The sequence below is a fragment of the Blastomyces gilchristii genome (genome assembly GCF_000003855.2).
Source record: "Blastomyces gilchristii SLH14081 genomic scaffold supercont1.6, whole genome shotgun sequence".
Lineage (NCBI taxonomy): Eukaryota > Fungi > Ascomycota > Eurotiomycetes > Onygenales > Ajellomycetaceae > Blastomyces > Blastomyces gilchristii.
The window spans coordinates 899,608-911,730 of record NW_003101677.1 but is presented as its reverse complement, the minus strand read 5'-3'; the positions used below and the strand labels follow the sequence as shown (position 1 = coordinate 911,730).

The window sequence follows — 12,123 nt, the reverse complement described above, 5'->3', positions numbered from 1 at the left end:
CTTTCAATTTCCCCTTTAAATTCCCCTCCGCACCTCTCACAGCCAATAACCCTCCACACTCCCGTTCCCAGCATCCTCCATCCCGCACATTCGGCGACATATGCCGCAACCAATGCCTGCGCACCACATGCGGCAGATACGCGAGTACGTCCGGCTGCGTCAGATACCGGCGGTGCCAGGGGTAGCTGCGCCGATCGGCCCTGGCCCACGAGTAGCTGTAGACGACGCTTTCGGTGTCGGAGAGGGCGCCTGGGTAGCGGTTCCAGAACCCGGTGCCGCCGATGGACCCTTCCCCTTCCCCTTCCAGGGGTTTCGTCGATTAGGTGGGCTGTGGGGGGTTGGTGGTGGTGGTCGTGCTGCGCTTGTTGGGATGGTTGGTGAGGAGGGAGTGGAGTTGGTAGGTGCCGCTGAAGCCGGCGCCCATGATGAGGGTGTCGTGGTAGTTGTGGGGGGGGGGTGCATATTGGTTTCTTTGTCTGTTTTTATTCCCTCCCCTTTTTAATAAATTTGTTCTTTGGTCGTTCTTTTGATAAAGCTAATAGGGGGGGCGAGAGGGACCGCCTTTCGCAGTAATGACCTTCCTTATACAGTTTAGCTCCTTATAAGCATGGCGTTCTGGGGCGTATTTAGTGCAACAATTAGCGTAACTTTAGCGTGTACATTAGTGTATTAAATACACGAAAACTCCTGGATAATATGAGAGCTCAGCTGGATTGATGTGTTTTAATATAATTTTTGTAATCTATTTGATCTAGGTAGCTCTAATTAATATCATTAGAATACGGAGAATTCTCTCAAAAGTTTTGATTAGTGCTAAGAATTTAAGCTGTACTTGCGGCCTCACTCACTATCCTTGCTAAATCGTTCGCTTTTCGTAATTTCCAGGATGTCGACCAACGAACATTTAGACGGGCCATCTGAGGAACGAAAGGGCTTAGTCGGTGAACTAGCTAAGGCGCTGAATAATGAGCCAGTTTTACCCGCATTCTGGGCCTGTGCCCATGTCTGCGATCTCGAGAGGTTGAGATGGCTCGTTGCGAATGCACAAAAAGCCCCATATTTTGTCGCCGCATTTGCCGACCAATGCTTCAGACTCGCTCTCGCATGGCGCCAGAGCCCCGCAGATGACCAAAAATCGCAAGTATCGGACTCGGGATCTAGTGATGGAGGGCGTCCAAGGAAGAGACTGAAACGTGCAGGAGGACCAAGAGCACTTGCTGAAGAGCGCGACAGAGAAAGATGTGTGTTTACGAAAGCAGCCCCCTACCAAGTGGCACATATCTATCCCAACTGCCTTATCGAGTCTTCAAATACACGTCGAATTTCCCACTTCTGGAACGTGCTCCAGGCCTTCTGGACCCAAGACAAGATCAACTCCTGGCGGTCGTTGATATTCCGTGATCCCGAAAACCCGCTGAAACCATTTGACGCCTGCTTTAACTTGATATGTATGAACAATACTATGCATACCTTGTGGGGAGATGGCCATTTCGCGATTCGTCCGCTAAACTACAACGACGATAAAACCAAGCTGGAGGCTGAGATCCATTGGCTGCCGAGATACAACCATGGACCGCTAGATTCCATTCCTCTTGATACTCCAACCCTGTCGAGCAGAGGTTTACAGAATTCTTCTTATAGGAATGGCGTTCAGACTGTCCCTATCCATATCGATGGCCAGTCCATAACTTCGGGTCACAAAGTCGTCTTCGAAACCACTGATCCTAAACGACTGCCGCTCCCTAGTCGAGAACTACTAGAAATGCAGTGGGCATTGAACCGTGTGTTATCTATGTCGGCGGCTGTTGAGTACCAAGGCTACGATGAAGACGACGACGATGACGACATGCTAGTTGGAGAGGCAGCTCCCAGTGTGAGGGATTGGCTTGGTTCCAACGACTTTCAGCAAGGACCCGTAGAGCGTCACTCTGAAAGCTCCTCAGACGAGCAAGAAAATTCGTTTCTTACGTCCCTCGATCCCTCTCCCATCAAAACGACCACCGCGGTGGATACTAGTGAGCAGTCTGAGGTTGAAGCGGGTGGTGCTACGGCGGGACTTTAAATTGGGTGTAGAACATAGGAGGCGGTGGTATTTGTTCTTCTCTTCTTTCTGTCTCTCACTGATATGTGTCACAGTCTACTGCTGTGTTGTGCTCTTCTATCATTTTAATCTCTTTAAGTTGCTTTACTTTTTTACTCCTCCTCTGTTTCGCTGCTTGCTCTAATAATCTGGCCAGCGTCAATTCATCGCGCATACATCCTCATTTTGTCCAAGGTGAGCATCAGTTTGTACTTCTACATTATCCCTGCCAGACCTGGTACAGCTTCAATCATCTCTATGACTCTTGCTTGCGTGAAGAAATGAAATCTTATATGCTGGTTGTTATAGGGCTGATATTCTTCTGGTATTTTAGTTTCTCTATCATGCTATTCTCTGCCTGTTCTTCCACCATGCATAGATCATCTTTAAACTCTTTAGAAAATGCAGCTTCTTGCTGATACCAGTGAAAGTGAGACATTCTATAATACACACTCTGGAGCAAGAACCCAGCAGTCTTTTATCTCCTGTAAGTTGAAAAACCGAACACTGTCTCTTCACCTCAGCAGAGTTATTCCATCCAATCTCTAGAGCTGAGTGATCTGAACGCGTTAGCCTTCAGCTGAAAATGGATCCAGCAGTCTCAAGAGCCGTCCCCTGTCAAGAGAGAGAGCCAGTCCCGCTTCAAGGTGGAACCCAGCACATGAAGATCAATGCCACGGCTTAGCAACGTAGATCTGTGAAGTCATATCAAGTAGAAGGTGCAGGTGACTAATAGAAGTCTTCTCCGGGGGAGAGCTGCAAGAGAACATGCAAGTAGAGTAGAATCATGGAATAGATAAAACAGGCGTAGAAAAATAAAGGTGGGGTGATCCTGTGACTATTTCTAAGTTTTTTCAGAGCAGTTTGACTATATGAAAATATTTACATATTCTTTGAATTAGTTTTTCTATCAGATGTTATCTCAATTAATTTAAAAGCTTTTATTATTGTAAATAGTTTACAGAGTAGTGTTAAAAACTTTGTCGGATTGCCTTCCTTGCGGGCCGACCGCTTCTGCCCACACACTCGCTACAGCCGCCGATCCACGTGATCGGCGATCGCAAGCTTCTCATAAATTATAATAAAACCAACTACTCCAAGAACTCCTCCATCAGGTTATGTCTCTCTTGTGTATAAGAATCCACTCTAATCATTGCTATATTCTTTCACTACATGCTATCATTGCATACACAAGCTATTATTCAGCTTCAAATCGCCTCATTCAGTGATTCTGTGATGACTTCACTCTGATTATTTGACTCTGTTGACTTTCCATTTGACTGCTAACTCTGCAGGCTTTTCATAGCAATGATTATCTCTGTTGATTATTCAGCTCTGTTGATCTTTTATTTGACTGCTGAACTTGTGTGTAGCCCAAGGGCTGCTAACTCTATTGGTTATGTGAGAGATAGGAATAGGGGTAAAGGATCCGCGAGGAGTGGGTTTCTTACATTTTTGAAAAATGATCATCTTTCACTGTTTATTCTGAGAAATTACTCCCATTTCACTATTCTTGAATTAAATCTGGTCATTTTTCACACCATTTCTGAAAAAAAATGATCCATTTTCAGAATTTTTTGATGCTCAGTCCTGGTGGGACTCACACCAAGAAATGTATGGGAGTCCCACCGGCCAGTCTAGTCAAGCCTACTCATACAGCTTCTCACTAGATACTACCTACGTGACGCTGCTGTTTAGCTACTGCTTCGGTTCCGCCACGTTACACCTAGTGACTCCACTAATTATTTTATCTTATATATAAGAAGCCTTTGAATCACATATATTACAATAGAAGACTTCTTTTCATACTTGAAGAATTAGATGAAAACGGCAAACAGATACTAAGCATATCAAATGAGCTAAGTCAATGTCTGCTCACATTGTATACAACAGACTGACTCTGCAGATAAAGAACTCGACAGACATTCATTTGGTTTGAAGTACAGAGTAGAGAGATCCGAATCAGCAAAGAAAATTAGTACTGTTGAGTTGGTGTTATTGTTGATGTGGTTGGCTGTCTTCTTCGCGTTTTTTTTTTTTTTTTTGCAATTTATTACTCTTGCAAATTGATGCCTTCCTAACCCCTTCTCTCCTTATTTTCCTTCTCTTTCTTCTCCGTCCGGCGCTTTGGTATCGTTTCATCCGCCTCTTCCCCCTCTTCCCAAATATATCCCCTCACCTTCGCCGTATGGATACATAACTTCTGTCTATTTCTACCTTTCACTTCCCTGCCGCCCCTTATCCTTCGCCCGCTTCATTTGTTGCTGCTGCTGCTCGTCGAATATGATTAGAAAGGGAAAAAGAGAAGAGAACAAGGCCTTTAAGCAATATACGCCAAATCGTCCCCATCCAGCCGCTCAATATACTCCTTCTCCATCAGCGCTTCGATATTCTTTTTGATATCCGGTACCTTGGGCGGGAAGCGGGCTTTCACTTGTTGGATCACCTCCTGCACGAGTTGGACGTGTTTCATCTTTTTACGGGATTTCATGATACGGACAATGGCCGACTAATATACAGTTAGCACCTAATTTTATATGTAGATAGATGAAAGTCCGGGGAAAAAAGAGAAAAGAAACGTACCTGGAGGAGAAGTTTCCTATCCTCATCAATAGTCTTGTGCGTGTCATCCGTCTCATGCTTTTGTTCCGACTTGACGGAGATGTTAAGGTTGACTTTAATCTTCTTTGCTTTGAAATTGTAGTTTAGAGAATAGGAGGTTCCAGGACATGGTTTGCCGTTCTCGGGTGAAGGGATCACAACTTTAGCTTTGACGAGGATACCAAGGTTAGGTTCGAGAGCCTCCGGCGCGAGTGCTGTCCCCTTTTCGATATCGGAGAAGCTCAGCGTGTCGCTTTCGTTAAACAGGAGGAGGATTCCCATCTGGTAGGTCGATACCTGGAATGTATATGGTACTTTTGTGTTTTTGATGTAGTTCGCACGGATCTCGCCCTTGCATAGATTCCATAGCCATGTAAGTTTGCGACCGTTGTGTTTGTCAAAGTAGAAGTTCTTAAATCGCTCTGTTGTCTTGACGATTTCCTGGGGGGGGATGAATTGGGTTGTCGGAGCGGTAAGGGGCCAGAATCCCGTTCCGAGGATCTGGAAATGGGGGTCCACTAGCTTCTTCCTGTCCTCGTCATCCAGGACCTTCTCTTGCCAATCCCGGTAGCTGGCGTTGAGATCCTTCGAGATTTGGATGTCCTGGAACATTCGCTGGAGTTTATTCGTATATTCGAAGCCACAGGCCTCTTTCAGTTTGCTAATCATGCTGGTTTCCGCATCATCAGAAACGGAGCTGACATGCACGAGGCGTTTGGCCAGCATTCTAGAATAGAACTTCTGGAAAACGTCCTTGTCTTCAATATACTTGAAGACAGTCATGATCTGAACAAGCATCTCTTCCAATTCCGACTCTTCTGGAGATTTAACTCCCTTCTTCAGAAGGGAATCAGTGTACCGAGCAAGCAGTTCAGGAGACTTCGTCGAACTTGTGCTGCAAATTGTATTACGGTTGACAAATTCTCGACAAGCATTATCCAGCGAGCGGACAAACTCCGACTCTCCCGCAAAGGCATTGTTTACCATAGATTGGTACTTGGTATGAACCTGTAACAGGGCATCAATGTAGACCTTGGGCTCGACCGCATCTCCATTAGGCGCCACTTTTTCGACAGCCGCAAGCCCAGCTTTCCGAACGTGGGTCTCAAATTTGTTACGTAACGGGTCTAAACCGTCCTTAATTCGAGAAAGCAATCGATACATACGGGCAAGATCATCTTGACGTTCGGTATCTAGAAGAGCTTGGAATTCATCCCGCAGTAGCGGGGAATGAGCAGTCACCAGGACATCCAAGCATGTTTCCGTTAAATTTTTGGTGATGTCGGGGTGAAGGTAGAGGTCAACCCGGGCCCGTTCTTCTTCGAGGCGAGCTTCCGCCTTTTTCATGTACTCCACCACGCTGTTTTCAGCTACAAACCGCTTTGACTCGTTTTCATAGTAGACTCTGGTAGCCTCTATGAAAGGCTTCTCGAAGTAGAACTGGTATACCACCAGCGTGGACTTTGTACTATCATTCTCATCGAGACCGAGGGAGACGAATGAGTCGACGATACTTTTAATTTGGGACTGTTCAATGGTTTCGCCATTCCGTTGCTTCTCCACGAGCTTCAGTACGGCATCCATGACGCTCTTTTGCACCTTCTTGAAGAAATCTTCCTTCCATTTTACCAGATGGAGGGTGTAGACGTCGTAAATATCTTTCTTCCCCTCATCAACTTCTCGTTTTACCCAATGACGGTTAAGGTATTTGAAAAGATGATTGATATATTGTGCTGCTGTGGTGTAACGAGTCCACTCGCGGATGTAAAATGCCAACAGAGATTCATCAGAATGGCTTAGGGAGGATTCGTAAACGTCATTGAGATGACGGGAGAGATATATGCCGAGGAGATTATATAGTTCCTCTCCAAGAAGGTGGGCTACACATTATACAGGTTAGAAATACTCATTTAAATTCGCGGTACAAACCAAATCACAACTCACCTCCACGATGGCCACCATGTGACGCTGGACTGCTAGGGGTTGAAATGGCTTTTTGGGAGGTGCAGAAGTTGTGAACGGCCCTATTGACGTCGTTAGTCTGCTAGGATAGTCTTGATTATTGAAAACAGGCACGAGTGTTACTGACGTGTAAACGCCCATATACTAAAGAGAAATAGCATATCTAGTTAGCATTTACTTCTTGAACTAATCCCAGGAAGGGTTAATAAACACTAACCGTAAGCATGTCAATCCCACCCTCCAACTGGGTCATAACCCGCTCGACACCCTTTTCCAGATACGCCCATCTGCCCTCAGGTTAGCTCTGATGTTCCTGAATCCTTGCTTGAAATAGCCCGTGTGTAAATTCATAAACGGTGGCGCAAAAAAACTCACGTTTCGTCAATATCATCCTTGTGGGGAGTCTGAATTCCTGAAGGAGGCATGGCTGCACTCTTGGGATGTGGTGATACTGGACTGCGAGAACGACGGCCTGGGAGTTTGAGGTGGGTTAACCTCATCGACGGAGGGGGGGGTTAGGGGGTTTCGCAGCGTCACGGTCACAAAGGCCAACCTGTTCGTAAGAGGAGAGGGAAGGTAGATAGGTGTCCAAGCCCAGTGGGTGAAGGGCGGAGGGGTAAGAGACGAGCCGGTCAAGGGAGGTATTTTGGATGTGCTATCACCAGTAGTTTGAAACGAGCGCTTGAGCTTCTTGCAAACCAAAAAAAAAAAAAAAAAAGAATAATAAAATAAAACGAGCTACCGATTGAAGGAAAGGCTCCCAAATCAAAGATCAAAAACGGGCTATGAAGCTGACAGGACAAAGAGAGAAAAGCAGAGTAGGGATGTGTCGAAGGTGCAGAAACGAGGAGAAAGGCCGTGTTTTGCCAGGCAGAACTGGCGGCGAGTTGGAAGCAGCCCGGGGAAGGGTGCTGAGGTAAGCAGGCGGAAGTTGGACAACTACGCCTGGTCAAGACTAGCGGTCATCTTTGGTCTCTTATCGATAAGGGATAAGGGACGGGATTATTGGCCGCCTTGGGATGACGTTTAATTTAATGACAGACGACGGGAAGCAAGAATTCCCTTAAATGCTATATCATGAGTAAAGTAAAAGGCAGCACCCTGCTCGATACAGGTGTTGACGAGAATACAATGCACAAATTGATATCCTATCACCCTATTTTAGCAACTATTATTGCTGGAGCCTTATATATACCTAAACCATTACACCTTCACCTCACCCCTTTTACTGAAAATGACAACCAATTTAACACCCCTATCCTCCCTCCAGGTAACCCGCCAACAAATCCCTCCCTGGCGCCACAACCCCAACACCTCCATCCAGCATAAACCCCTTTCCATCTACCACGGCGCCTTCAAACCCACCGCCACAGCGTTTGAAATCAGCCAACATCTGACAAAAATCGGCGTTGTTGAGCCCCAATGGATCTATTCCATGTACCCTTACAGCCACTTGCACACCACAACCCACGAAGTCCTAAGCATCGTCTCCGGCAAAGCAAAGCTATGTTTCGGCCATGAGGACAATCCAGAGCGTTTCGAGGCCGTTGTTGCAATCGGAGATGTCATCGTTGTCCCCGCTGGACTGGCTCATAGGTTACTGGAGGATATCGAGGGTGGGTTTAAGATGATTGGCGCGTATCCAAGAGGTAAAGAGTGGGACATGTGCTATGGGAGTGAAGAGGAGGGGGACAAGTCTGCAGAGATTAGGAAAGTGAGTTGGTTTGAGAGGGATCCTCTGTATGGCGATCGTGGGCCTGTGCTTGATATGTGAAGAGGGTTGAACGGGGTATTTTTAATTATTAAACTAAGTAATTTAGAATAAGGGAAAACAATAATGAAATCCATGCCTGAGAACGCATGCAATGTTTGTTGTATATACAGGACAAAAGAAATACACTTGGGGAAGAAAGAAAAAGACCCTTTGTTGCACTCATCATTTTTCGCCATCCCGGATCCGGCCAAAAAGGGAAAAATGTGAGAAGGTGAAACTTGAAATTGAATGACAAATGAAGAAGTGAAAAAGATGAAATAAGCCAAAATAAACGTAATATAAAAAGGATCTGAACAAGAAAGAGTGAACCAGAACAAGGAGATCAACGAGACACGCAGGGATGCATATACAGCCCAAGTATGGGAAAAGCAAATAAAAATATGCAGGGTCAAAGATGGAATTAGGAAGAAATAAAAAAACAAAAGTATAGCAAATGATGGTCAGGAAAGGAAAAGGATATTTGAAATAGGAAAAGATTTATTTTCCAGTGACTCGCTCCACAACCCTGCAGATTGCAGTTAGTATGGTTCGTCTAACAACGACATTTAAATGAACGGACGGTAATGCGAAAGGAAAAATGAAAACTTCTGCACGAACCTTAGAACACTAATAGCGAAGGTCGTAAGCCATGCAATGAGTACAACCAACAATACAGAAGCCAGGGTTTTCTGCCGGTCACAGAGAAGTCCGTTTCTGGGGTCAAATATTCCATCTACCTCCCCAGCTCGACACGCGCTCTGAATATCCGACAAACTTTCAAACGCCAGACTAAGATTGGCTGACGCAAAGACGATAAATATTAGGTCGAGGAATAGTAGTCGCAGCTTAGCCTTGGCAGGCCGGAGCCCTAAAGGTTTCCCAGTGTATTCGTCATACGTGATATAAACCAGATAGACCAGTGCTATCGAATCTACAATGATAGCCATATCTGAGGAGGGGCCTTGAGAGTGATTATATTTCGTAGCATAGTAACGGATAGAACCGCCTAGAGCTAGGGCGACGACCGAAAAGATAAAAACCGTGAGGCGGATCAAGAGCGGGACAATAGGGCTTCGTAGTAACTTGGACTGGATTTTGCTGAAAAACTTCACTTTCCGCTGTCTGAAATCCAAACTGGGTTGGCCGCCACTTTCCAAGTCCTTTTCGTTAGTGTTATGGCCCTGCCAAGGAGTCGAATAGTCCCCCAGATTCCTTTGTAACCAGTCGTGGTCAACAAGCTTCTGCTCTAGATCTGTAGACGACCGTGGGTATGCACTGGTTTTGGCAAATGTTTTCCATCTTGATTCTCGCGGAGCTGCTCCGGAGGAGTCATAGCTAGTATAAGAATCCCGCTGTTTCTCGTGCGGGGCGTAGTGGTGTTGGGCGATTCGCGCACCTGAGGGTTCTGGGGGAACCGAATGGGACGGCGGCGGGAGGCCGGTGGTCTCATCATGGACACGTACCCACGCTATTTAGAATTTTTTTAAACGTTAGAATCAGGCGGGAGGAGATGGAAGTTCGGGGGTTGGTTGGACAGGGTCTATACCTGGTATTGTTCTGGCAGAAGGGAGCGGGTTATTAGATTGAGTCCCGATGCTTGCTCCCTTCGACGGAGCTCTACTAGTTGGTCGAATGGAACCCTTGTCGTGTGAGCATCGAAATCCGGAGCGCACCTCATCACCATTTACGCTTGATCGCGCAACCGACGTGCCCGACTTCTGTCTGACAAGGGGATGGTCTACCAGGGACAACTCCGATTTCCTTCGGGGTGACACTCCACTCTGCGCATCTGGAGGCTGGGGGCGCAGATGAGTGTCTCCATAAATTGCCATAGCCTTGAGCTAGAGCTTCTGTATCCAGAGCGTGGCTGTGGTTGAAGGCGGGTGACAATCAATGGGGGTGCCGATTGTTGCCTCCCATGATTTTGGCCGCAATGACGGCGGCGAGGGAAATGAATCAATTCCCTTTTGACGTTCACCTGGGGGAGGTTCTCGGGTGGCAAGTTAAGAGGAAACGTAAAAAAAATGGCAAAAAAAATATGGACGAATAAGGAAACAAGCGTCGGGCAGTGGATAGTATGAAGGAGATGAATTGAAGAGTGACAATAATGTTTGGCGCTCAGCCTCGCAGTTTCAGAGGGTTGTCGTCCTCGTCGCGCCAATGAAGACGCCAAGACTCGCGGCTAGCTCAGAAGCCAGGCGAAAGAATTCCTGCTGGAAACCCTGACATGACGACGTCTCGACTGCGCCTCCATCAAAAACATTTTTGACTGCACAGCTCCAGCTCCAGCTCAACAAAAATATTCTACGCTAGGCTGTTGGGCAATACAGCTGAAAAATGCTTCTTCAAAAGGTGACCCGCAGCCGCGCAGAAATAAACTAGCTTCGTTCTTTTTCTCTCATCCCATTAACATCCGGAACCCAACCCCTCCCACCTCCGTGGCTTTGCGATGCGGCTGTACCTCATCCCGATTTCCACGGGACGATCTCTCCTTTACTGCAAAAGAATCGACACACGAACCGCAAAGGAGTTGAGCCGGATTGACCGTATCACCCAAAAAGCATCGGATACCTGGGCGAAGTGGGAGGAGGCGGATAAGGGCTGGAAAAAAAGCCTGGTCACCTACGGAAACCGTGTGCTCCAGCGCATACCATACGAAGAATGGGGTCTGAAGAGTGTGCCGCCATTGAGCACGAGGAGACAAACTGAAGAGCTGCAGACCCATACCCAGATTTCGCTCGTGTACCCCAAGAATGTGATCCAGCAGGGCAAGGTACTGGACTTGCTGAGACAGTTGGCTACCGAGAGACAAAGTTTACACCGAAGTCGGATGTTGTGGAGCATATGCATTGCGCCATTGACAGCTCCTATCGCTCTCATACCTCTGTGAGAATTCCACCTAGGATTCGCTAGTTCCTTGTGCAATGCTGCACGATACTCCCGCTAACTTTGGAATGTTTTCTTTTCTTTCCTCCTACGTTCCAGCATTCCTAATATCCCATTTTTCTACTTCGTATACCGCGGATGGTCGCATTGGAGAGGTAAGTTGGGCCTGTAATATCCCTGTTTTGAACAAAGCTTAGATACTGACCACACGAAAACCAGCATTGAGCGGCTCAAAACACCTGTGTTTTCTACTTGATAACAACCTGATAAAGCCGAGGTCCCTCCCGGCTTTAGAAACATTTTACGCGAAACGACCGATAATCAACAAAACTGTTTCTTCCGAAACAAATCCCAAAGACCCGGACACAGCCGAAGTGATCTTATTAAAAGAATCGGATGGCAAGCAGCTGGCGCAAATCTTGGGGCCTCACGAGCTCGTCGCGGAGGTAGAGCGAGCCGTAGGTCAAGTAAGATATATTCTTCAGGAGAAGAAAAAGGCGTGATTCAATTGGAACTATGGGCGGCCTGGCTCCGGTGGTTTGTTCGCTCTGACTATGTCGATTTTGTGCGGGCCAGCATGCCAGCTCTGCCTGACAACCGAAATCGGGACAGAATCATTTTAACAGGCGGAGCTTTGAAGCTCATAGCCGTGTTTACACGCTCCACGGATTGCGATTTTACTACAATATTTTTTTCACTCTTTTCGACAATTCTCCTTGACTTTACTTGTATATTAAAAATTAGAGCGATGATATTGATTGGGTTCCAGGGGTTTCATGTGGTATGGTTTGCATAGAAGATATTTGGTTTTTTTTCTTGGAAGTGAGGTGTGGGTTTTCCA

General features: G+C 46.6%; 5 protein-coding genes across 5 annotated transcripts; 3 read left to right on the top strand and 2 right to left on the bottom strand.

Moving 5' to 3' along the window:
* Positions 1-112: 112 nt before the first annotated feature.
* On the top strand, positions 113-2,700 carry BDBG_16889 (uncharacterized protein; the record flags this gene model as incomplete). The annotated part of the gene is made up of 3 exons (XM_002625682.2): positions 113-397; positions 596-654; positions 886-2,700. 3 exons carry the CDS (start codon positions 113-115, stop codon positions 2,060-2,062), a joined length of 1,521 nt encoding a protein of 506 aa, XP_002625728.2. The 3' UTR covers positions 2,063-2,700.
* A 1,036-nt stretch (positions 2,701-3,736) lies between these two features.
* BDBG_03785 (Cullin 1) lies at positions 3,737-7,536 on the bottom strand. The gene is made up of 6 exons (XM_031721393.1): positions 7,019-7,536; positions 6,861-6,930; positions 6,771-6,787; positions 6,626-6,705; positions 4,664-6,561; positions 3,737-4,589 (listed from the first exon to the last, which is right to left on the bottom strand). Exons 1-6 carry the CDS (start codon positions 7,141-7,143, stop codon positions 4,401-4,403), a joined length of 2,379 nt encoding a protein of 792 aa, XP_031577931.1. The 5' UTR covers positions 7,144-7,536; the 3' UTR covers positions 3,737-4,400.
* Positions 7,537-7,640: 104 nt separating this feature from the next.
* Positions 7,641-8,736, top strand: BDBG_03784 (cupin domain-containing protein). Its single transcript, XM_002625679.2, has one exon. It carries the CDS (start codon positions 7,878-7,880, stop codon positions 8,415-8,417), a length of 540 nt encoding a protein of 179 aa, XP_002625725.1. The 5' UTR covers positions 7,641-7,877; the 3' UTR covers positions 8,418-8,736.
* BDBG_03783 (uncharacterized protein) lies at positions 7,641-11,195 on the bottom strand. The gene is made up of 3 exons (XM_002625678.2): positions 9,943-11,195; positions 9,015-9,864; positions 7,641-8,922 (listed from the first exon to the last, which is right to left on the bottom strand). The coding sequence occupies exons 1-3, from the start codon at positions 10,226-10,228 to the stop codon at positions 8,895-8,897; spliced, it is 1,164 nt and encodes a 387-aa protein (XP_002625724.1). The 5' UTR covers positions 10,229-11,195; the 3' UTR covers positions 7,641-8,894.
* BDBG_03782 (uncharacterized protein) lies at positions 10,846-11,785 on the top strand (the record flags this gene model as incomplete). Its single annotated transcript, XM_002625677.2, has 3 exons — positions 10,846-11,282; positions 11,382-11,437; positions 11,502-11,785. 3 exons carry the CDS (start codon positions 10,846-10,848, stop codon positions 11,783-11,785), a joined length of 777 nt encoding a protein of 258 aa, XP_002625723.1.
* Between the last annotated feature and the right edge of the window lie 338 nt (positions 11,786-12,123).